The sequence below is a fragment of the Kogia breviceps genome, chromosome 3, assembly GCF_026419965.1.
Source record: "Kogia breviceps isolate mKogBre1 chromosome 3, mKogBre1 haplotype 1, whole genome shotgun sequence".
In the NCBI taxonomy this organism is placed as follows: domain Eukaryota; kingdom Metazoa; phylum Chordata; class Mammalia; order Artiodactyla; family Physeteridae; genus Kogia; species Kogia breviceps.
Genome location: NC_081312.1, coordinates 144549349 through 144573911, shown reverse-complemented (window position 1 = coordinate 144573911; position 24563 = coordinate 144549349). Strand labels below are relative to the sequence as shown.

The following is a 24563-nucleotide window of genomic DNA, read 5'->3' as shown; positions in this document are numbered from 1 at the left end:
ACCAATTAGCACCAGAAATTTTAGGAAAACCTCTTGTCTTTCAGACCAAAATCAATAAAACAGATAAAGAGTCCAAAGGAAGAGAGATAATGCAAAAAGACAAATATTAGAAAAAATATAGTTAGCATTTTTAGAGATATGAGACAAAAAAGGATGTTATAAAAAGTAATGTTCAGGGCTTCCCTGGTGGCGCAGTGGTTGAGAGTCCACCTGCCGATGCAGGGGATACGGGTTCGTGCCCGGGTCCGGGAGGATCCCACATGCTGCGGAGCGGCTGGGCCCGTGAGCCATGGCCGCTGGGCCTGCGCGTCCGGAGCCTGTGCTCCGCAACGGGAGAGGCCACAACAGTGAGAGGCCCGCGTACCGCAAAAAAAAAAAAAAAAAAAAAAAAAAAAAAAAAAAAAAAGTAATGTTCAAAAACAAAAATAGAACTAAAAATACGATAGCCAAATTTTAAAATTCAGTTAAAAAAACCAAAATGTCCTCAAAGGTGGAACTAAGAGAGAAGAAAAAATATTTATATATACATACATACATACATACACACACACAAGTATATATATAAACAAAACAGAGAACACAAGGTTGTTAGAAAATCAATTTCAAAGGTACAACACTCATCTAATAAAATTTATAGAAATAGAATAGAGAAAAAGCAAGGGATAGGTTATCAAAGAAATAATGTAAGAAAATTTCCTACATCAGAAGACAAAAATCTCTCCGTTGAAAGATCCCACTAATACTCAGTACAACAATCAAGAAAAAAGTTATACCAAGACATACAAGACATATAATTACCAAATTTCAGAACAAAAAAGATAAAGAGAATATCCTCAGTCTGTAGGGGTTGGGGGGCAGAAACAGATCATATAGAAAAGATCAAGAGTAATAAGAACAGAAACTAATCATATAGAAAAGATCAAGAGTAATAAGAAAAGAAACTAAAAGACAGTAAAGTAATATTTTTAAAATTCTTACCAGAATTATTTTTCAATTTAGAATTCAAACTTTTCATCAAGTGTGAGTAAGGACCAGCAACATCACACAAGATTTACTTCCCAGGCACCCTTTCTCAGGAAGCTACTATACAATCCACCAAAACATGAGACTCAATCAAGAAAGAGGAAGACACAGGATGAAGAAAACATGGCATTCACCACAATACAAAGTCCCAGAACAACAGAAGTTCAGTAGGCCTAGAGAACAACCAGTCCAGACTAATTCAGGAGAACAGTACCTTCAGGAGGAATGTCTCTAGGAGGCCAAAGAAAAGTTCATTAAAATATAAACTTTCAGACTACCCGACAAGTTTTACAGTGTAGAAAATTGAATTGAGAGGCTTTTGAGAGTGTAAGATTTAGCTATAGACTTTAATACAAGTTAGCAAATTAAAAAACATGAAAAGTATTAATTGCTAGGTACACCAAAAGAAAGAAAAAAATAAAAAGAAATGTATCCTCTCATATGCTATTCTATATATAATGGCATGTTAATAGCATATTACCATGCTTATCAGTGAACAGTATTTATATGGTCATCATAATGAAAATATCAAATACGGATTTGATTTTTTATTTTGGGAGATACTTAGAGGGAAGGAAGGCATAGCTGTAAGAAAGCATAAATCCTCATGATAAACATCACTAGAAAATGGTTAAAACTGACTATGCAACAGACAGCACACATATATATGTGCATAAGCACTCTTCAAGAAACTGAGGTTAAACCCCTTAAAGCCTTTTTAGGTTGTTTGATTTTTTAAAACTAAGTATATATATTACTTTAAGCTGAGATGGAGGAGAAAAAGGAAGAGTAAGAGGAGGGGAGGACGGAAAAAGGAGAAACAGTACTGAAGGTCTAAACTAAAGTAACAGCAATGGAGATGGATACAAGTGATGCTTAACTAGATATATAAAGAGGGTATATATAGCTATATACCATATATATATACATATATATATATATATGTATATATATATATATATATATATATATATATGAATGGGACAGGGTGTGGGCGCTAATCCAATATGGCCACTTTCCTTAAAGGAAGAGAAGATCAGGGGACTTCCCTGGCTGTCCAGTGGGTAAGACTCTGTGCTCCCAATGCAGGGGGCCCAGGTTTGATACCTGGTCAGGGAACTAGATCCCACATGTATGCCACAACTAAGAAGTCCATATGCTGCAACTAAGATCCTGTGTGCGGCAACTAAGACCTGGCACAGCCAAAATTAATTAATTATTTTTTTTAAAAAAAGAAAGAAGAATAGCAGATCAGGACACAGATACACGTATTGAGGAAAGACCCTCTGAAGACACAGGAAGCAGATGACCACCTATAAGCCAAGGAGAGAGGCCTGGAACAGATCCTTCCCTCACGGCCCTCAAAAGGAACTAACCCTACCAACACCTTGATCTTAGACTTCTAGGCTCCAGAATTGTGAGCAAATAAATTTCTGTCGTTTGAGCCATCTAGTCTATGATACTTTGTCATGGCAGCCCTACCAAACTCATGCAGAAGACAAAGATCTTCCTTACTCTTTTTAGCACAGTACTGCCATTGTCAATATATACAGGGTATATTGTTGAGAAAAAAATTTTTGAAGATATGTAACAGCTTTACAATTTTTTTAGAAATAATTAATTTTTGTCTATGCATAAAAGAAACATACATGATTATGTATACCAAACTAATAATAGTAGCGATCACCAGGCACAGAAAGAAATCATTTCATTTCTACTTTACTCATATTTTAATTCACATTATTTGTTTTTATGTGAGCATTTGTTACCTTAACAATTTTAAGTGTTTTTGTTTTTAAGGAAATGTGCCTACCTCTCATGCTTTCTCCTCACGCAAAGTTATCGGTACAAAAGCCACATATACTAGTATCAGTAGTAGCAGCAACACTTACTTTTTGGGTGAAAAGGGTTGTCGCCAATCAAGTTGAAGAGCTGACTTTCTGTAAATTGTCATTTAAGTACCGACACAAGATAATCAGTCAATTTTATGAGTCACTTTAAGTAAAGCCAAATATTGAAACATGAAACTTGGGTCATTTAGAAATTCTTGGATCTAATTTTGATCATCATGTGACTCCACACAAGGCAGCAAGTTATCTCTCTTTTCCTTCCTATAAAATAAAGATACCTAGTATTAAAGTGGATTTCATTAAATTAAATATATACATACTTAATCATTTTTCCTATAAAAGCTCAATTTTAAAATTTGATAAGTTTAACATAAACATTTAACTCACTCTACATAATTGGTTCATTCTTGAATGAACCCAAATTTAATAAATAAAATGGTGATTCTATTAAGCTCTTATTATTTGAAGTCTGAAATTATTAAATTACAAATAGTTTTTTAAAAGCATCCTTGTGTAAAAATGAATAATTACCTCATAATGTACTATTTTAATAAATCTGAATTTTTCAGATGCTAAGTGACATTAATCTTTAACTGTTACCTATTCTTCACATTCCATAATAAAACATAATCTTAAATAAGTTTTAGTTTATATTTATCTGGGTTTTTTATCAATGAAACTTAAAAGGAAAAAATTACTTGGATATAGTACTTCATCACAGATTAATTCATTCAAAAAATAACTATTCAAACTAATCACACTCATTGCTTTCTTTATGTAAGGTAATGTACAAAGTTCTAGGGAAAAAACAAAGATAAATAAGTCACAGTATTTGCCTTCAAAAATTTATAATCTAATATGTTTATAATTCAAAACAAATATTTTTAGAATAAACATTAAAAAATCTGAATTGGGGCTTCCCTGGTGAGCAGTGGTTAAGAATTCGCCTGCCAATGCAGGGGACATGGGTTTGAGCCCTGGTCTGGGAAGATCCCACATACCGCGGAGCAACTAAGCTCCTGCATCACAACTACTGAAGCCCACGTGCCTAGAGCCCATGCTCCGCAACAAGAGAAGCCACCACGAAAAGCCCACGCACAACAAAGAGTAGCCCCCATTCGCTGCCACTAGAGACAGCCTGCACGCAGCAGCAAAGACCCAACTTGGCCATAAATAAATAAAATCTATTTTTAAAAAATTGAATTGCCTTATTTAAAACAAGCATTTGCTTACTGGATTCCCACACATACAATAACATAAATTTTTAAAAATACACAAAATTTTTTTAAACTGCTTTACTTATAAAGGAAAAAAAAGTTAAAAATTAGATGACAGAAACCTAAAATATTAAGATACACAGCTAATACAATCTTCACATTCCTCTTTATTCTCAGGCTGACAAAAGCTAGTTTTCCTGCTTTTTAATTTCCAAGTTATTTGGATTGAATTAGTCCACAGGAAAAAAAAATTATTATTTTAACCTCAGAAGTTATTGCTACAAATGTTTAAATTACTATTACAAGAGACTCTAGTGAATATTGTGTTCAACTAAATTCACCAAGTTATGAGGTCTCTTCAACTCAATTATTTTAATAGTTGTAGCTTGCCCCTAAACTAACATCAGCGTTACCTAAGCAGATACATGACAATTCTTGCTCAACATTAAGGACCTCCTAGTACCAAGAATACAGAATATTCTCTAAGAGCCTTAATTACACAGCTTATGAGACTCATATATAACATTTCTGTTAAGTGATCATATAAATATCATTTAGCAAAACTTTAAAATTAGTACTCAATTTACAAATATTCAATTAATAAATGACCTGTCCATATGAACAAGATATCCACTGCCTATGACTATAAAGATGACTTTAAGATAACCTATTTCAGAAGCCTGAGGATCATAGTAGCTACTTAGGAACCTCAACTGACACACTAGCAAACACACTAAAAAGCTGGCAATTAGAACTGTAATTCAGCCAAAAGCTTCACTGTGTAATACAGTAGCCACTAGCTAATAGTCACCACAGGTGACTATTTAAGTTTAATTAAAACGAAATAAAACTTAAAACTCAGTTCCTCAGTTTCACTAACCACATTGCAAATGTTCAAAGTCACATGTGGCTGGTGGCTACTGCATTTGACAGTGCAGCTACAGAACATTTCTACTGGACAATGCTGGTCCAGTAGAGTCATTGCCTTATTTCATTCTGGTTAATAAACAAACACTTTCATGGATTCCTTTGGCATGTCAGCCACTGGAACATGCCAAAACTATCAATCTCTCAAGTCACCACTTCAGAATTTTAGTGGTAAGGCATGGAATTCTATGAAGGTTAAATCAGCTGCCAGTGAAGTGAAATATCCAACAAAGGTATGCAGTGGGGATCTCAAAGCTACAAAAGGTTTCAACAGCTTCTGCAGCTCAGAGGTATCTCCAAAACAGCCAGAAAAAGAGAATACACTACACTTCAGCTACTGACTCAGGTAGAAATTTTATGACCATGTTTAATATGCCTGTTTCTAAATGAATTCCAAGTAAATGACTTACAATACTTTTTTATATTGTAACTCATTGACTTTTGGAGGCTGCTCACATAAATAATTATAATTTCTACTTCATTATTTTTTGTTTCAGACTTTATATATCTAAAATTAAACTATATCTTAAGGATTTTTTCCTACAAAAAATTTGTTTAAGTCAAAGGAAATGTAGGGTCTAAATTTTTAACTGTTTGAATATTTTACTTTTAGCCATCGATAGATACCATCTGATACAATGTCACTGTGTTAAATAATAAAGGTAATGCATTTAGTCCTATATACTCTCTGGTAAGGGGAAAATTAAGTCATTCCACAATCCACAGCTGTAGAGTCTACACATAAAAGAGTACTAAGCTAGAAGCCAGAAGAACCAAGTCATAGCCCCAGCACTGCCACAACTTTCAGTCAAGTTACCTTACAATTCTGGGTCTCAGCTCTTAGTTCAGGTGAATTATCTCTAAGGTTTAATTCAGCTTTTTATACTTTACTGTATACTTTAAACATTTATTGACCAGAAACAGTAAAATTTGGTGAATAATAGGTTCAAACTCTGACTCAACTACTTATTACCTGTATGACCTTGGCCAAGTTAGTTAATCTCTGTGCTTTGCCTACACACACACACACACACACACACACACACACACACACACACACACGTGTATATATGATATATGTGTGTGCATATATATATATATAACTTAATTCACAGAGTTATAATGGAGATTAAATGATAATATACATAAAGCACATAGCTCAATGCCTGGCACACAGAAATCACTGAATAAATCTTAACCACTTTTGACTCTGGGCTAAATCCCATTTTAAAGAACTCTAAAAACATATCACAATTTCATTATTATACTGAAATTTATAAGCTATCAGCTGAGCATTTAGAAATCATTTTGTCAAACAGGATCTTCATTATAGTAGATCCCTCATAATAAAAGTTTAGCTTTATAAACAAACCTTCTGGAATGTGGCTCTCAAATCTATCCTGCAATATTTTCATCTTTTAAAAAAGCATTTATAAACTAGCTAAAACACTCATTAACATAAAAAATGTTAAACCTTCATATGCACAAAATACACACCTATAAACTACTAATTTTATAGAATAAAATAAGTATCTAATTCAAAAATACCAATGTATAAAAATTAACATTTGGATAAAGTATCTTATACCATTTCCATTTTTAAAAAAGCACTTTCATTATATATGATCCCCATAATTTAATTCTAAAAAAATCATTTTTAAAAATGAGTAGGTGGTATATAGAATACAAAAGTGAATGTGAAGAATAAGGTAAATGGTTAAGTTCTCTATCTAAACAGACCCCAAAAGTTAGAGTTATTCGAAAAAATAATCCAAGAAATCACATTATGAAGTTAATCTTTGTGTTTTTTTATCATAAAAAATGGTGTTTTAATTGAGGGTTACATTACTAACCAAGAAGTTGGCAACACCAAAACCAGATATGATTAACTTAACATAAAAGGGAAAATGTGAGAGGACGTCCCTGGCAGTCCAGTGGTTAAGACTTCGCCTTCCAATGCAGGGGGTGTGGGTTCAACCCCTGGTCAGGGAGCTAAGATCCCACATGCCTCGGGGCTAAAAAAAACCAAAAACATAAAACAAAAGCAGTATTGTAACAAATTCAATAAAGACATTAAAAAATGGTCCACATCAAAAAAAAAAGGGGGAAAATGTGAAACAGAAATTAATAATCATTTCAAATGGTGAAAATTTATATTCAAAATAATACATAAAAATAAAGTTCAACTAACATAAATTTAGTCTAAGATTAACATGCTAGCTATAAGAAACATTAAACCTTTAACAATTTTGCTTATATACTTAGAACAGTTCTTCAGAGGAATGATTTGGATGACACAGGGTCATGGAATATTGTTCAAGAAAGTTTGATTTATCACTTTTCTCCTCTCACAAATTTCACAAGAAATCAGCCATGCAAATCATTCCACCGACTTAAAGCTTTGGTTTATGTTCTATTTCATTTTATAAATAATTCTTTAGTCTTTGTCATTAACGTCATACTGAAATAGAGGTCTATAATTTTAGAATTCTAATCCCAAATGAATAGAGCTCTAAGGATTTGAAGTGGGTTCTTAGCTATGAGTAACAATCTAATATTTCCAACCCTGGTTTTATGATCTCTCAAGAATTTCCACTATCTCAAGGAGATACTAGAAAATTAATTTTAATTTAATGTTTATTACCTTATTTATTTATTTTGTTGTTCATTATCTTAAAACCACACAGTCTTTTAAAGAAGAAGAGTCATGTTTAAAATTCCAGTTTTTTATCACTTAGTATCCATCACCTACTGATTCCATCATGGAAATTAATTTTAACAGGATTAGAAAAGCAGAGAATGATCACGTCTACTTTGACATTCTAAGACAAGTCACGCAAATAGAAACCTTAAATCATAAGATAAACCTGTATATAATAGAAATTTGATTTCATAAAATTCAGTGATTTAAATTTGAAATTTTATAAATAACTTATAATTTTTATTTAAAAACATTAAGCAGATGAAATTTTAAATCAATATTTCCTCCTTTTATGGCTTTTGTTTTATTGTTAGAAAACTAAACATCTATCTTTTTCAGAATCAGTCTAGTTGTTACTGTTAAAAACCACAGACTTATTCTTAAAAATTGCACATTCTAACCACACAAAATGTACAACTAAAAACATCTGATCACTAGCAGCTAAAATACTGCAGACAAAATACTGGGGAATTACAGAAACTCTAGAAGATATTTCATCAAATCTCACCCAATTTCTGAAAGACTAATTTTTATTTGAAGTAGAACATTGCCTTCTGGAAATGGTCACTTCAAGAAAGGGAGAAAATGATCTTAAAAGGGGAGAGTATGGATATACATAGTTTTATTTTTTAAATAAACCCAAAATTTCAAATGTCATTTTAAAAGAAGATGATTCATTCAAGAATCTTAAGAGAAAGACACAAATAGAGAAGGGGAAGGGTTGGGAGTCAGCCTTGAAAGAAGTGGCCTACAATGAGATCAGAACAAGGATAGGGAAAATACAGGTCTTGAAAGAGGTTGCCCTAGCTACTTCCAAGAATAAGACTTAAAAAGCAATTAGGCCAGCTTCTCCTGTCCACCTCCTAATTTACAGAAAAAACTTCATTCTCCGAAGGTAGGTAGTCAAAGAATTAACACTTTAATTCTCTGAAATTAGAAGAAATCCAGAATTCCTTAAAGCCTATATGAGATCAACATATGCCACTTCAGCAATTAAGAAGCAGGAAACACAGAAAGAGCTCTCTGCCCTCCTCCTATCTGTCTAAAAGCAGGACATACATTTCCCATTGTGAAGGTCTTCCCCTTTCCCTCTCCCATTCCAGGAGGAGGAAAAACTACCATTATCACTGGAGACAGAAAGTTAGCATCGAGATGGGGCTGCACAAACAAACTTTACTAAAATAGCCCTAATCTTCCATTAGTTTCCCCCATATATGTACATTCCCTCAATTTACCACTCCTAGAAGCCCAAACCTCTTTTCCTTTGACCTGCCACTTCTCCTGAAATTTACCATCTTTTAAAAAAATGGTATATAAGCCCCCATGTCTAACCACCTGTTTGAGTCTTCATTTTTTTTTTGGATGAAGACCTCCACTAACATAAAAGTTAAAATATTAACATCAAATAAAATTTGTACACCTTTTCTCCTATTAATCTTTTATCAACTTAATTTGCAGATCCCAGGCACTTAACCTAAGAGGATAAAGGAAAAGGGTTTTTTTACCTCCACTACAAGTGAAAACCAATTCTCCAAGTTAGTGAGCTCAGATTTTTGAAAGACAATAAAAATACTTCATAATACAAATAATTAAAAGTTTAAAAAATAATACACTTAACCATTTTCTATCTAATGCAAGGCACAATCCTCAATGAAAAAAGTCCCTACCTCAAGAAACTATCTGGTAGGGGGATTATGATAAATATATAAATATCATACAAAACAGGGGATGGTAGTTGCAATAATAAAAATTAGAATGTCCAATGACAGATGAATAAAGATGTTATACATATACACAATGGAATATTACTCAGTCATAAAAAGGAGTGAAACTAGGTCATTTGTAGAGATGTGGATGGACTTATAGAGTAAAGTAAGTCAGAAAGAGAAAAACAAATACTGTACATTAATGCATATAGGTGGAATCTAGAAAAATGGTACAGATGAACCTATTTCTAGGGCAGGAATAGAGACGCAGACGTAGAGAATGGACATGCAAACACAGAGAGGGAAGGGGGGGGTTGAATTTGGAGATTAGGATTGACATATACACCCTACCATGTGTAAAACAATAGCTAGTGGGAACCTGCTGTATAGCACAGGGAGCTCAGCTCAGTGCTCTGTGATGACCTGGATGGGTGGGATGGCATGGGGAGGGAGGTCCAAGAGGGAGGGGATATATGTATACATACAGCTGAGTCACTTCATGGTACAGCAGAAACTAACACAACATTGTAAAGCAACTATACTCCAAAAAAAATAATAAAAATTGGAAATGCTATAGCAGAGGTTCTTGACAAGGTGCTGAGGAAACCACAGAAATAAGAACTGTGCAAAATTCTGTGCACACATTCATTTTCTGGGGGCATCAAACTGTTACAAGGGTTTATGAACCAAAAAGGCTAAGAATCTCTAGGTCAGGGGTTGAAAAAAAGTAATCACATCTGGCTGGAAGATTTGGAAATGCCCCACCATGGGAGAAACATACCCATTAATCTCTAAAGGAAAGATGTTTTCATTAGTGTTTTTTTTTTAAGTAAAAAGGCTCATTAAAAGGGGACTCAAACGTACAGAAGTGTGTAGAGTAAAAAGTATGAATCCTTATTCCTTCCCCTGCCCTACCCCCAGTCCCACGCATCAGAGTTTGCTATGTGATGCAGCGGATAATAATACTGATTGAAGATACAGATACGGTTATGGTTCAGGGATAAGAAAGGCATTCCAATGTCTTATATGTCTTAATAAAGGGCAATATTCACAGCAATAATTTGGACAAAGACCATACTGTGTACAGATTACATTTATAGATGAGTAAATAGTATAATGCATGTTAAATGAGACTTTCAAAAGATCTCAACAAAGTAGGATGAATGGTAAAATCTAGCATAAAATTAGTTTTGTATTTGCTCAAAAACCAAAATTTACAAAACATATAAATTGAAGATATACTATTTATCAGTTTTAGTTACCAGAGAGGCAGTAAGTCCAAACTTCATTCATTTAAAAAGTACATTTAGGGACTTCCCTGGCGGTCCAGTGGTTAAGACTTCGCCTTGCAATGCAGGGGGTGAGGGTTCAATCCCTGGTCAGGGAGCTAGGATCTCACATGCCTCAGGGCCAAAAAACCAAAACATAAAACAGAAGCAATAGCATAACAAATTCAATAAAGACTTTAAAAGTGGTTCACATAAAAAAAAAAAAAAAGTACATTTATTAAACATGCATGGGCTTCCCTGGTGGCGCAGTGGTTGAGAGTCCGTCCGCCTGCCAATGCAGGGGACACAGGTTTGTGCCCCGGTCCGGGAAGATCCCACATGCCGCAGAGCGGCTGGGCCCGTGAGCCATGGCCGCTGAGCCTGCGCGTCCGGAGCCTGTGCTCCGCAATGGGAGAGGCCACAACAGTGAGAGGCCCGCGTACCGCAAAAAAACAACAAAAAAAACCATGCACTATGTGCTACACATGGTGCCAGGCAAGAATACAATGACAGTCAAAAATTAAGACACAGGTCTTGCACTCATGAACTTTACAGTCTAGAGACAGTGACAAACACTCATACAAACAGATTAAACTGACAATATGTGCTATGAAGGCTATGGACAAGGAATTTTAAAACTCAGAGTAAGGAAATTAGGTCTAGTTAGCATAATCAAAACTGGCTCCCCTAAGAAAGCAATGATTAATTGTTATTTGAAGAATGAGTTAGAGTTAACTAGGAAAACAGGAGAGGGAAGAAAGCATTCCATGCAAAAGCAACAGCATGTGCAAAAGATCACTGGCACAGCAAAAATAAGAAACTGAAAAGAAACCAGCGTGACTGGAGAAGACAGCAAGATGGTATACAATGGGAGGTAAGATAGGAGTCAAACAACCCCGCACTTTGGAGACCATGTTAAGGAAATCTGTCCTTACCCGAAGAGCAACTGGAAAGCCACTGAGGGGATTTTAAGCAGGAACTGATACAATCAGACTTGTGATACAGTGTCAAAATAAAAGAATTTGAGTCTAAAGTCAAAGAGATGATGGTTTTATTCTATTCTGTCGGATTCAATCCCCACTTGGAATACTGTGTATTGGCTATGACTCTTTCAACTTTTAAGTAACAGAAAGAAAACCCAACTTAAACTGGCTTATGCAAAAGAGAATTTATTGGTTCATTTACAGAATTCGCTGTAGGCACATTTTAAACAATGATTTGTAGACCTGGTTTTTCTCTCTCCATCCCTAGGCTTCACTTCCTCTATTCTGATTCTATCCTCAGAAAGGGTCCTCCCATTGTGAATGACTACAGCAGCTCAACTTAAAACCTTCCAACATTCAAGATCAGGACAATGATAAGAAGACCAGCCCTGATTGGAGTTGACTGGCTTGGCTAAAGTCATATGCCCTTCCCTAAACCAATCACAATTGATCCTCCTGGTACCAGAGACCCAAAAGCGGCAGGGGGGGGGGGGAACACGACAACACACCAACCACAAGATAAATACTGGAGGAGGGGATGGTTCCCCACAGGAAAATCAAGATAAAGACATATGTTACCGAGGTAAGGGTGAATGGATGTTGGGTAGCAAAAACAACAGATGCCCACTACAAAGAATTAAAATTAAAGCTTTGTCTAGGTCAAAGGACTAATATATCTAACCTAGGAAAAACATGAGACTGTGAGGCAGGGTTGGCAGAAGTGAAAGCGGTTTACAGATATTTTAAAGTTTGTCGTAAGAAAAAAGGCAAGAGGGTGACTTGTTCCTTGTGGCTCAAGTGATAATAACGATAACAACACTGCTAATATTTACTTGTTTTGAGTAAACTAGAGAATTTCATTCCTAGTTTGAGCTTCAATACAACTACTTAATTCATTACATACTATGTTATAATAAGTTACTATTTATAATAACAATTATCATTACCATTTGCTAATTAAACACATGCATCCAATGCATTTCATCCAATCCCCAAAAAACTCTATGAGGCAGACACCATTAGTGTCCCTGCTTTACAGCTGTGGAAATTGAATTATAGAGATTAAGCACCTTACCCAATGTAACGAAACTAAGTGGTAGAACAAGGATTCAAACCCAGGCACTTCGAAGGCCAGAGATTTCAGCCACATATTATTTGCCTTCACCAGGAACAAGACCAAAATAACAGGGAGGCAGATTTCATATAAGAACAAAACAATCAGCAGTTAAAATATCAGGAAATGAGATGAACTTGAGATGTGACAGATCACCAAAGAAAAATATGAAAAATTCAAACATTATGAAATTGAAAATGGTCACTTTCAAGATCCCCAAGGATCCTTCCAACCCTAACATTGTAAACATATTCATCTAGTATTTGTAAATTTTTTGCCTAGACTGAAAGAAAAGGGGGATTTGTCATATTTCAGTTAAAAAACTGCCCAAATTGAGAATGCTGAATTATGAAAGTTCATTTTGGAATTAGGAATTAAGAAATTTTAGTAATCTACCTACTATACCCAAAGATTTTCTAGAAACTCTCAAGTACAACGTAAAGAATGAAACAACACTCAGAATGAAATTCTTGAGTTTATTCGAAGCAAGTAAATTCCTGAAAAAAAAAAAAAAAAACAGTTGATAATTTTTGGTTTTTTGGCCACCCACGTGGCATGCAGGATCCTAGTTCCCGGACCAGGGATTGAACCTAGGCCTCCCCGCAGTCCTAACTGTGGAGTCCTAACCACTGAATTGCCAGGGAAATCCCCAATAATTTTAAATAAACAATATAAATTGCATTTTAATAAGTAAGCCTGTTTGATGGCTTAACTCAGAACTCCCAATGATATCAAGATCTATTTAACAGATACTGATTCAGAGCAAACATCTCAAGTATCAAATCATCATGACAATCCAACTTTTTAGAATTTTAACATTTTTGTTAACACAAAAAATGTTAATGTAATATTAATAAGTAGAAAGCCTGTGCTTGAGCAGACTACTTAAATCTACAAAGCAATCCAAATCAGGACAATCATTAAAAATTCCTATGTATTGATAAAAGCAACCCTTCTTTACAACAAGGTCTGGAGAATCTCTCTTTGCACCATCTCCACTTGGTCCAAGTATTCTAAAACCTCCTGCTGATCCTAATCCAGGCTGCAGTCGATTTACTGTAGTTATCACCACCCACTCTGTCAGTCAAAACTGAGCTGAGCACACAGCAGGACAGCTACATTTTCTACCACACAGTATTCTGCTGAAGGTATCCATCTTAAGATCCCAACAATCTTTCCAACAGCCAAATCAAATAACCCTTTCTTCCATTTTAATTTTCCTTATCTTGCATCAATTTTAACCCAATTTCTTTTTTTTTTAAACCTTTTATTTATTTATGAGTGTATTTATTTTTGGTCATGCCACACAGCACGCAGGATCTTAGTTCCCTGACCAGGGATCGAACCCACGCCCCCTGCAGTGGAAGCACAGTCTTAACCACTGGACCCCCAGGGAAGTCCTAACCCAATTTCTTAAGACATGCTCCCTCAGTAATTTTCTGTATGGCAATAGAATGGTTCTCTATCCATCTCCTCCTTTTAAACTCTTTACAGATTCTCCATATTCTCTTTCTTCTTAAACAATGTAAAATCAGGTTCTATAAAGTTTAGACCTTAGCCCTACACAAATTGTTCCCTAAAAGACAGATCTAATAAACTTCATAGTCTTAGCTATCAGTTCTCAATAGCAGCCTAAAAAATAATCAAATATTAACTTCCAACCCTCACTTCTTAACTATGTTTCAGTCCTTCATCTCTTAACTGCTGAAAAATGCTATATGGATACTTAAACTCACCTCAAATTCAATATTTCCAAAACTGAACATTAAATTTCCCTCAAAAATTAGTTCTACAGCATTATTCATAAGAGCCAAAAAGTAGAAACAAGCTAAATGTTTATCAACTGACTGATGAATGGATAGACAAAATGTAATACATCCATACAAGGGAATTAAAAAAAGATGAGGTACTGATATATGTGACAACATGATGAACCTTGAAAACATTATGGAAAGTGAAAGTAGTCAGTCACATATGTTATGCTTCCATTTATATACAATGCCCAGAATAAGCAAATCCATAGAGCAGAAAGCAGATAAGTGGTTGCCAGGGGCTGGGGGAGAGGGAAGAAGGGGGAAGAGACTGCTTAATGGGTAAGGGTTTGAGAAACTGAGAATATTCTGGGATTAGATAACATTGATGATTGCACAACATTGTGAATATACTAAATGCCACTGAATTGTACACTTTAGTCAAGAATGGTAAATTTTATGTTAGATTAATCTTACCCCAATTTTTTTTTTTTTTTTTTTTTTTTTTTTTTTTTTTTTGGTGTACGCGGGCCTCTCACTGCTGTGGCCTCTCCCGTTGTGGAGCACAGACTCCGGACACGCAGGCTCAGCCGCCATGGCTCACAGGCCCAGACGCTCTGCGGCACGTGGGATCTTCCTGGACCGGGGAACGAACCCGTGTCCCCTGCATCGGCAGGCGGCCTCTCAACCACTGCGCCACCAGGGAAGCCCTTTACCCCGATTTTTAACAATTAGTTCTACTTTTGCCTTTCTCTTTTTCTACAAATGAAACTGTCACCCTTTTGCAGTTTTTTTCAATGTTTCCTTCTTTCATTCATCCTATCAATTCCCCAGTCCTACAGTCTTCCTTCAAAATATTTCTCACAACCAACCTTGCCTTTCCATTCATAAGTACTTGTTCAGGCCCTTAGAACCTCACACCTATAGCAACAGATTTACTTTATAAGATTCACTTTATACTGTCTCTCAGCATCCGGATCTATCTGCTTTCATCCATTCAATACAGAACCACCAAATTAACAATTTCCTAAAATAATGCTTTTATTGTGGAACTTATCAATTCCAAACTCTTCAGTAACTCTCCACCAACACATGCAGAGCTGGGTTATACTAGTACCAGTAGCTTCCAGAATGCAGTGAGGCAGAGAATAGACCAAATGCTCTAGGAGCTGGCACTTCCACCAGAGGTTGTGCTGCCAGGCCTGCACTGTCTAACCCACAAAGAAGAGAACACAATTCTGAGCTAGAAACGCTGAAGCTGAAGTGAGGGAAGACCACGGTATCACACCTTACAAAATGAATATGCAGTGTCTGGCACCCAGTAAGTATTAAAATGAATGAAATGAACTTTTTCTGAAACTCAATTTCCTCATCTGTAAAGGATAATACCACCCATCTCCAAATACTATTTATTCTGAGGATGAAATATAACCATGAAATACTTTATAGTCACTAAAACACTACAATAAAAGAAATGAAAAATTAGAAAGCTATCTTGTGTTATAACTTCTCAAAAAAACACATATACTAACAATGTAGTGTCAAAAGTAGTGCCAATTTTCTTATTTACCTTTTTCTATTCAATATAGTTGGGAGATATATTATTTATTTTTCCTCATGGAATTTAACAAAGCCACTTCCATGGTGCATTTTGTTCCATGAGGACCTTTCTATCAGCAGTCAGCAATCCTGTATAGTTGAAAGTCAGATAATCCTAAACCCTGAATAGGAAAAGCAAAATGAGTGAGTAAACAAAGGAGATAGGGATTAGGATATACCTAAAATCCCCAGACCTCTCCCAAACCCTCCAAGTTTTGCTTCTCAAACTTGCCAAAGGTTAAGAACAAATACCCACAAAATAAGGAACCTAGGTAGAGCCTAAAAGCAAGGAGCAAATTATTTCATAGACTAATGATCTTTGCTTTGGTTAATATCCCTCAACTGAAAGGCATTCAGGCAGTTGTCATGCTGAAGAAATCAAACCTGGCAAAAAAAAAAAAAAAAAAAAAAAAAAAGAGTGTAGTTGATTAACTTCTAAGGATGAAGCCTACACACCCAACCTGAGAAATTTAAGAAATATATATTAATTTACTTAAAAGTGACTATAACAAACCCATTGCATATTACCATAAATACTTTTATAAAAAATAGCTGTATTTTCAAAAACAAAAATTTAGAGGAGTGGCATTGTTTTCCATTTTTACAATCTCATTAATTTTAATATCTGTTCATAAAGACAGCTGGATTATCTTATCTGTTTCTGTATTCAATCTGTTACACCATCATGTTCTGTTGAAGTGAGGAAAATCCAGCTTCATAAGATACGTACGTGGTAAAGGGAGGGCCTTGTAGAACCCTTACTCCATTAGAGATGGAGTGCAAAAGAGTGAAAAAAACTATCATAGTAGTAGGAGGAAAGCAGTGTTGGAAAGCAGTGGAACTCTGCACCTTACCGTCCAAACTAACCATTAACCTTCAGCACACTATCAGAGTCCATAGGTTGTTTTTAATTTTCTTTCCTTAGCAGTTCTAGCTTTAAAAATTGACATTTTATGACTTTCATTGTTTCCTAGAGATCTTCAAACAACAAGGGGAAAAGTTACTTATTACTTTAAAATAGAATAAAACTCATTGTATCTTACAATTACTAGGTGAGCCCATAGAATGCTTTTATAAATCTAAGATACATTATGGGATATTAGTGATTTTATTCTTCCTACACCTCAAAATATTTTGCTAATTCCATCATTCTAGGTGTTATTTCACTATTGAGCATCAATTTTTCCCAACTATGCTTTAAAAAAAACTAAAATAATAAGAAAACAGAAGAATGATTTAATTGCCTAGAAGGATAATGCGAGAGTGAAATAAATCATCACTAATGCATTATCCTTCACCTTGCTTTTCCTGAGTGTTCCTATTGTTTTGCACAAATAGGAAAGCATCAGCTTCCCAAAAGGTATAGAAGACTCAAGGCATTATCTTTGTAGTCTGTGTCAGAAAGGAAGAACTTTACTTCTACCCTTTTAGGTTGCAGTATCTGGGGCCTGTGAATTAAATTAACAACAGACAAATCAACAGGAGAAAAAGCACATAATTTTTATTAATATTTACATACACTGGAATTCACAGAAAAGAAGTAAAACTCAAAAAAGCAGTTACTCAGGGTGTATATACCATTTTAACAAAGGAAAGGGAATTGGGGCTTTGAGAGACAATAAATCCTGGGGAAGAAACTAGAAAATATGTGGCAGAACTAATGGAAGACAAGGGTTATTTTAGTTGGGTCTGTTTATGCAAACTCATCTATCAACTCTCCATCTTAGGTGTAAGAGTCACTCTTCCTTTCCTAGTACAGTAAGGTAAGAACCTTCACAAAAAGAAATGTACGCCCTGCTTTTAGGCAGTTAATTTTGGGCAGGGTGGGGGTGGGGGGGGAAGGGGATGGGAAGAGGGCTCTTCCTGCATCTGTTGCTTCTCAATTGCCTTCTGCTCAAAATAATCCTTATGTCAAAGTGGCAACATATTTTAGGGTGGCAGATCCTTTCATCTGCTTTTAGTTTTCACTGACTACTGTTATGCACTCAGAACTTTCTATTTTCTGTTCATAATGAACAGAAGAAAACTAACAGAGAAGACATTTCAGAATTATTAGATGAAACTAAAGATAGCAAGCACTTCAGACTGTAATAATGACAGTGAAATTTGGGAAATCTCAGACTAAGTGTAATTAGACTAAGTCCCTAGATAGATTTTCTCAAACTCAACAATCAACAAGTGAACAATATATTTCTAAAAACTAAAAGGAAATACAGTATTCTCATTCAGCAGGAAGAACTTCATCATGTCATGTTTTTACAAAAATGCAGGACCATGCTATTTTGCTAAAAGGACATGTGACAGTATTCTTTCATCCTTCATGTTTGTGGGCTACAGTTCATAAGTGGAGAAGTGTTGAATGCAGGTGTATACAATGGTGACTAGAAGGAAATAGATGATGTAGAAATTTTAATTCATTCGACTGATTATTCTAATTGGTGTCTAGAAATCTAAAACTGAAAATACCTTGCAATTATGAAGCAAAGATGGCCATCTTCCCTTCAACAAAAATTTAAACCATACAAGTTTTCAAAAAATCCTTCAAGTATTGCATCTGATGATGCACACTGCAAAAAGAAGATCCAGAAGGAATGATAAGCAAGAACCTACTGGGGAAGTATTTGAAATCTCAAATCACTATGTTCCAGGTTCACGTATGACAGTTGATGAGTTAGTCACATGCAGACAATGTTGCCCATTTCAGGCAAGCTTCAATCCTGAAAAATACAGACTAAAAATCTGTGCAACATGTGACAGTGTAACACTGTAAGCTTGAAAAATGCATATCTACACAGTGATTCAGAAGAAAGGGGTGAGAGCAGAACCAAGATTATTATAAGAATTGACAAAAGAATTTGAAAATTCTGTCAGAAATACAACTTGTGACAAATTTTTATAAGTTTAGAATTGGCTTAGTATTATCTAGTGAGAGATTTTCCTCAGTTGGCAATATCAGGAAGAACAAGGTTGAACTTCTGTGAATTTTCACAAAGGGAAAGGAAGAGAAGTCAACTGCACATAATCTAGTTTTCAAACATATCTGATGATTCTTACTGTCCTAAGAAAAACTAGTACTCTTCTCAGATCAATGTATTCTTAAGCATCAGTTAGTTTTTAAAAATCCTGCATAAGTTAACCTGGAAAGAGTTGTATTGTATAAAAAGACTAAAGGAGGGATAGACACCGATTAAGAAAATTAGAACCTATCCAGTTGATTGCTGAACAACACAGGGGTTAGGAGCATCAAGCCCCATGCAGTTGAAAATCAGTGTGTAATAGTTGGCCCCTCTATATGTATGGTTTGGCATCCATGGATTCAACCCAACTGCTGATTGTATAGTACTGTAGCACTTTTATTGAAAAAGAAAATCCATGTGGACCTGCACAGTTCAAAATCATGTTGTTCAAGGGTCAACTGTACTTGCAAAATAATGACTTGAAGATGATGGCCTATGATTGATATTACGATCATTGTATGGCGAAAGTTTCAATTACAAAACTGTAAGTTACCAAGAAGAACATTCCTCATGTAACTAGGAAAAGCACTTGTAAGAACTATAAGAGAATTCTGGCTTATCCTCTAGCTACAATATTCTTGTGCCCAAGTGTAAGAGGGAAGAAAAAAGGAAGATGCTCTTTGTGTGGGTAAAAAACTAAAAAAAAAAAAAAACAAAAAACGGTGGGCTACAATTATAGTATTTGCCAAGAGCATTCAAATGTGATGCATATTAATTGTAGGGGTAGTATTTAATTAGATGCATGAAATATATTTTTTTGTTTCTTATTTTTCTAAGTATATACAAAAATATTTGCTATGTTTGAATTCTTATTAAAAGCTCTAATAAGCTGTTTTACATTACCCCTTTATTCTTCTGTTAATTATATAAATTATATGATATAAAATTATATAAAATATATAAAAACATTTTAAATATAAAATAATTCTAAATGTTTAAAAAATAAAAGTTCCTTTTGATCTAGAAGATAAAGAGTGGTATCTATTTTTCCTGTTACATTGAGAATTAAAAGAATCCTTAAAAAAAAACTGCTTTGCAAAAATCAAAAAATATTCCAAACACACATTTTTGAAAAAAGTTACCAAGTAAATCAAATCATTATATATCTTTAAAACAACGTGACTGAAAAATCAAATATTTTTGACTCCTCTGAAGCAGGAAAAAATAAACTATTCAGGACTATATATTTAATTAGTATGTCAAAAATATTTCTTATCATTCAAAAGTTACTTTTGAAATAACAAAATATATTGTCAACAATCTCCAGTTTCCTGTCATCTAAAACTATCATTTACTTTCTATTTAAAATTGCTATTCCACGTAGGCACATCCCCAGCCCCATTAGTAAAGAAAAAGAAATATTGGTATGGTTCAAAATGTTCTCTTCAACAAAGAAAACAGTGTAGGAGAGAAGGATACAAAATTATTTATCCTTTCCTTTGACCTCCTCTCCCTTACTAAGAAAGCCAATGCTGGGTAGTAAAACACTGAAGAAGCACGACTGGATGAGATAGCCTAACTGGAAAGAATGAGTTGAAGTGGGGATGCTGAGGTTTGTAGTCCTACAAAACCAAACTACCCCAGAACTTTCTATTTCTCACAGCTCACTACTCCTACAAGGGTCTTGAGCAAACTTTCAAAGGAGGCAAAGTCTGATACCTACTTTCTGTCTCCTCTCCCCTAGCCACTGTAGGCTCTGATGTCAACTAGAGCAGCAATTCCAAGTTTCCTAAACTAGGTAAGTTAGTTCTGTCCTTCAAAACTGCTCCCCTCCTTCATCTCCAAACACCCATTTCTAGACAATTGCTCCCAACTATGTATTATCAGATTACTGCAGTAAAACTCTTACCAAATACTAATGCCAAAATATCACCCCATAGACTATCTGCTAACTGCAAAGGGAAATGCTTACAATGGAAAGATAGTCTGTCACCATCTAATCCAAGAGATCAAATTTAGGATTACCAACAGGATAACCCCACTTTACGTGCCTTCTGATGTTGTATAATGAGTAGTACACTGTATGACCTGTGAAGTATTTTTGCCAAAAATATTTAGCCTGATCTACTCAAGCCTTTAGACCTAACTTCAAGTTTACAGGAAGTATAGGGGATACAGGGTACAGTTAAATCCCATGAGGAAGAAACTGTCAGTAAAATACAGAATGTAGGTTATTCTATAAGCCTACTGGCTTGGTCTCTTCGAAAGGTCAATGTCATTAAAAAAAAGAGAGAGAACTACACTAAATTAAAAGGAGTTAACACAAATGTAATGCATGATTGTTTCAAAATAAATGACTAAAAAGAACATTCTGGGGACAACAAAGAACATGTGAAGAACATGTGAATACATACTACATACATACATTCATTATCTTTGGATTATGTAGGGATTATTCTTAACTTTGTGATTATCCTATTGCAGTTACATAGAAAATTGACCTTCATCTCATGATATACATACTGAGACACACACAGTACTTCGGTGTGAACTGTCGTGATGTATGAAATATGTTTTGAAAATGTTCACCAAAAACAACCGTGAGATAGGTGGATAAAGCAAATGTGGCAAAACAGTAACAACCGTAAAAACTAGGTGGTGGGTATGAGGGCTCAACCCGGCTATTCAACTTTTCAATGTCTGGGGAAAAAAATAACATGAAAACTTAAATAACAAAAAGTTAAAAAGCTAAGAAATGAACTCTTAAAAATAAAAATGCGAAGGAAGGGGCAACTGAACAGTGCTTCTTAAATTTTGCAGGTGAGCCTCCTTTGCTCTTTTCCTCACTCACTTCATTCGCACAAAAAATGAAACATACTGAATGGAGCACTAAATGAGGAATCAGAAGACCTAAGGTTCTAGAAAAGGCTCTATCACTTCCTAGCCATGACTTCATTAGAGACCTCTCACCCTGAGCTCTCTTTCCTAACCTTCAAAATCAGTTCTAGCAGCAAAGACCACTGTAAAAGGGGTTAGGAGATACGCATCAGCCGGTAACAATGACCCATACAAATGCAAGATACAATTAGAATGGTATTTGTACGATGTTTTAAAACATCGAGACCACACAGCCCCAACTTAATCCTCTAAGCAAACCAGTGCCTTCATTATAGGCACAGTAAGTTTCTGCTTAGAGACAGCCTGAATTGGCACAGTAATCCCCCAAAGCAGGCACCTCACAATTTCAGAGGTGGCTTTTGTACTTTAAATCGCTCCTCTAGTGCTTCAATTTTATGTTTAATGCCGCTAAAAAACGTCAAATTCTTAAAATACAGTTCAAACCTTAAAACAATAAATAAATCAGGTTTAAATTCACAGAATTTTTTTTATAACTATCAATTCTTGGCAAACAAAGAGAACCCCCTAGAACGAAGGTCTCCCTGCTTGCAGAAGTGGGTTCACTTTGACGTTTCTCCTCTCTAGCCGATCGCTCCATAAAAGCGTTAATACTTGAGATAAGTTGGGAGGAACTCCGTCCATCTCTAGAGCAGAATAAAACCTCAGAGTGAGATCATTCTTTCCGTCTCACGAAGTGAAACCTGCAAGCTCAGTCAAGGAACTGTTATCAAGTCCACGTTTCTCCTCAGGGCCCCTCTCCTGCAGATAATAACGGGACGTGTAGGGGAGAGCGGGGAAGTCCTTTGACAAGAAGGAGGGTGTGAGCAGGTACTGACTGGTCACCCGGGCGAGGGACCCTGGGCCGTAGGGTCCCCGAGCCTCAAAGTTCGGCACCCCCTGTGGTCTCTGCCTACGACTCAACGAGACTCTGGGAGAGAGCTGAAGCGAGAAGAGCACGGGTCCCCGCCAAACAGCGGGACAAAATGTACGGAAGACCAAGGGAGCAGCCTCCGAAAAGAAAAGCTCAAAGCAGGCCAGGGGCAAACAGGCCCTGGGGGGCGAGGCGGGGCGGGGAAACGGCGTCGTCCGCGGCCTGCGCGGCCCCGGCCTGGCGCACCGAGCTGGCTGCCGCGTTGCGCCGCGATCCCTCCCCCGCCAGGGCCGGCGCAAGATGGCGGTCCGGCCGCCGCCGCGCAGCCGGTCCCCTCCCCCGCGCCCTGGGCGCTCTCGGCGACCCGCGCCGGCTTCGACACCCCCAGCCCGGCGCCCCCGGAGTGAGGCGGCGCAGGCCGCGCGGGAGGGCCTCTGCCTGCTGCAGCGCGGGGCGGGCGAGGGCGGGCGGGGGCGGGGGGCGCTTACCGTGAGCGGAGCGGATCGGCCTGACTGGGGCCCTGAGGAGGAGGAGAAAGAGGAGGAGGAAAAGGAGGAGCATGAAAAACTACACGGCAGCGACGGCGGCGGCTCCCATAGCGGAGCAGGCGGCCGAGCCGTGGGCGGGGTGGGGGGGCTCTCGAGGAGCCGGCGCGCTGCCTCATGGGTAGGCTCCGGGTCAGTCTCCGCGCGTCCGGGCTCCCTTTCTTCTCGCCGACGTGGAAGGCGGGCATGGGCATGTGCGCCGCGTTGCGGGTCCTCGAAGGCCCCGGCGCCGGCAGCGGCCGAAAGTCAGGGACTGGGTTGGGGCTGGAGCGGCCGTGGGTGCCGCCTGCTCCCCGGCCAGCAATCCTGAAATCTGGGCTCCATCGGATCTGAAGGCGTGGAAACACGAGTTCCCGGGCCTCCCTGTGTGTAACAGCTAGTTCTCTGAAGGCTTGGAAAGTAAGAAGGTATAAGAAGAGAGACGCCATTAAAAAGAAACACCCGGGGCTTCCCTGGTGGCGCAGTGGTTAAGAATCTGCCTGCCAGTGCAGGACACATGGGTTCGATCCCTGGTCGGGGAAGATCGCACATGCCACAGAGCAACTAAGCCCATGCGCCGCAACTACTGAGCCGGCGCTGTAGAGCCCGTGAGCCACAACTACTGAAGCCCGTGGGCCTGAGCCCGTGCTGTGCAAGGAGAGAAGCCATCGCAATGAGAAGCCCACGCACTGCAATGAAGAGTAGACCCCACTCACCGCAGCTAGAGAAAGCCTGTGGGCAGCAACGAAGACCCAACACAGCCAAAAATAAATTAATTTTAAAAAGGAAAATAAAAGAAACACTGTGCCTGAGCGCGAAGACCACACACCAGATGAGAAAAAGAAGTGGAGAAGGTTCTTTTAATAATTGGCTACCTTTGCCAAATTTGTTTCAAACTTGAGATTTTGCTTCTGTCTCCTTCAATTCCTAATGGTTAGCAAAGGGTGTTACAGTATGAAAGTGAACTTAAAATTTCACTCTGTATTCTACAGTCTGGTCCTCAGTTTGCAGAGACAGAAAGTTAATGTTGTTAGCCTCCAGCGCTAATTTTTTTTCGGGGGGGGGGGATTTTTATTTTTTTTATTCAAACAGAAAGTTACAAAAATTATAATCATCCTCATCAGTTCCCTCAGTCCCATGTAACCAGAGCTAATTTAAATCCAGTGGGATGATT

At 37.0% G+C, this 24563-nt stretch overlaps 1 protein-coding gene across 8 annotated transcripts in view; it reads right to left on the bottom strand.

Annotated features, from left to right (window-relative positions):
- The window catches only part of ZNF280D (zinc finger protein 280D), a 122669-nt gene extending 99118 nt beyond the window's left edge, over window positions 1-23551 (bottom strand). For 4 of the 8 annotated variants that reach the window (XR_010839803.1, XM_059056216.2, XM_067029784.1 and 1 more), the window contains exon 1: window positions 23354-23481. Coding sequence is in view for 4 of the 8 variants with exons in the window: in XM_059056216.2 (XP_058912199.1) it covers window positions 23354-23426 (73 nt within the window). In the remaining 4 variants the exon portion in view is untranslated. Of the gene's footprint in view, window positions 1-2915; window positions 3135-16110; window positions 16262-23353 lie in introns of all 8 variants that reach the window. The other 4 variants (XM_059056218.2, XM_059056222.2, XM_059056223.2 and 1 more) reach the window with 4 other exon arrangements.
- Between the last annotated feature and the right edge of the window lie 1012 nt (window positions 23552-24563).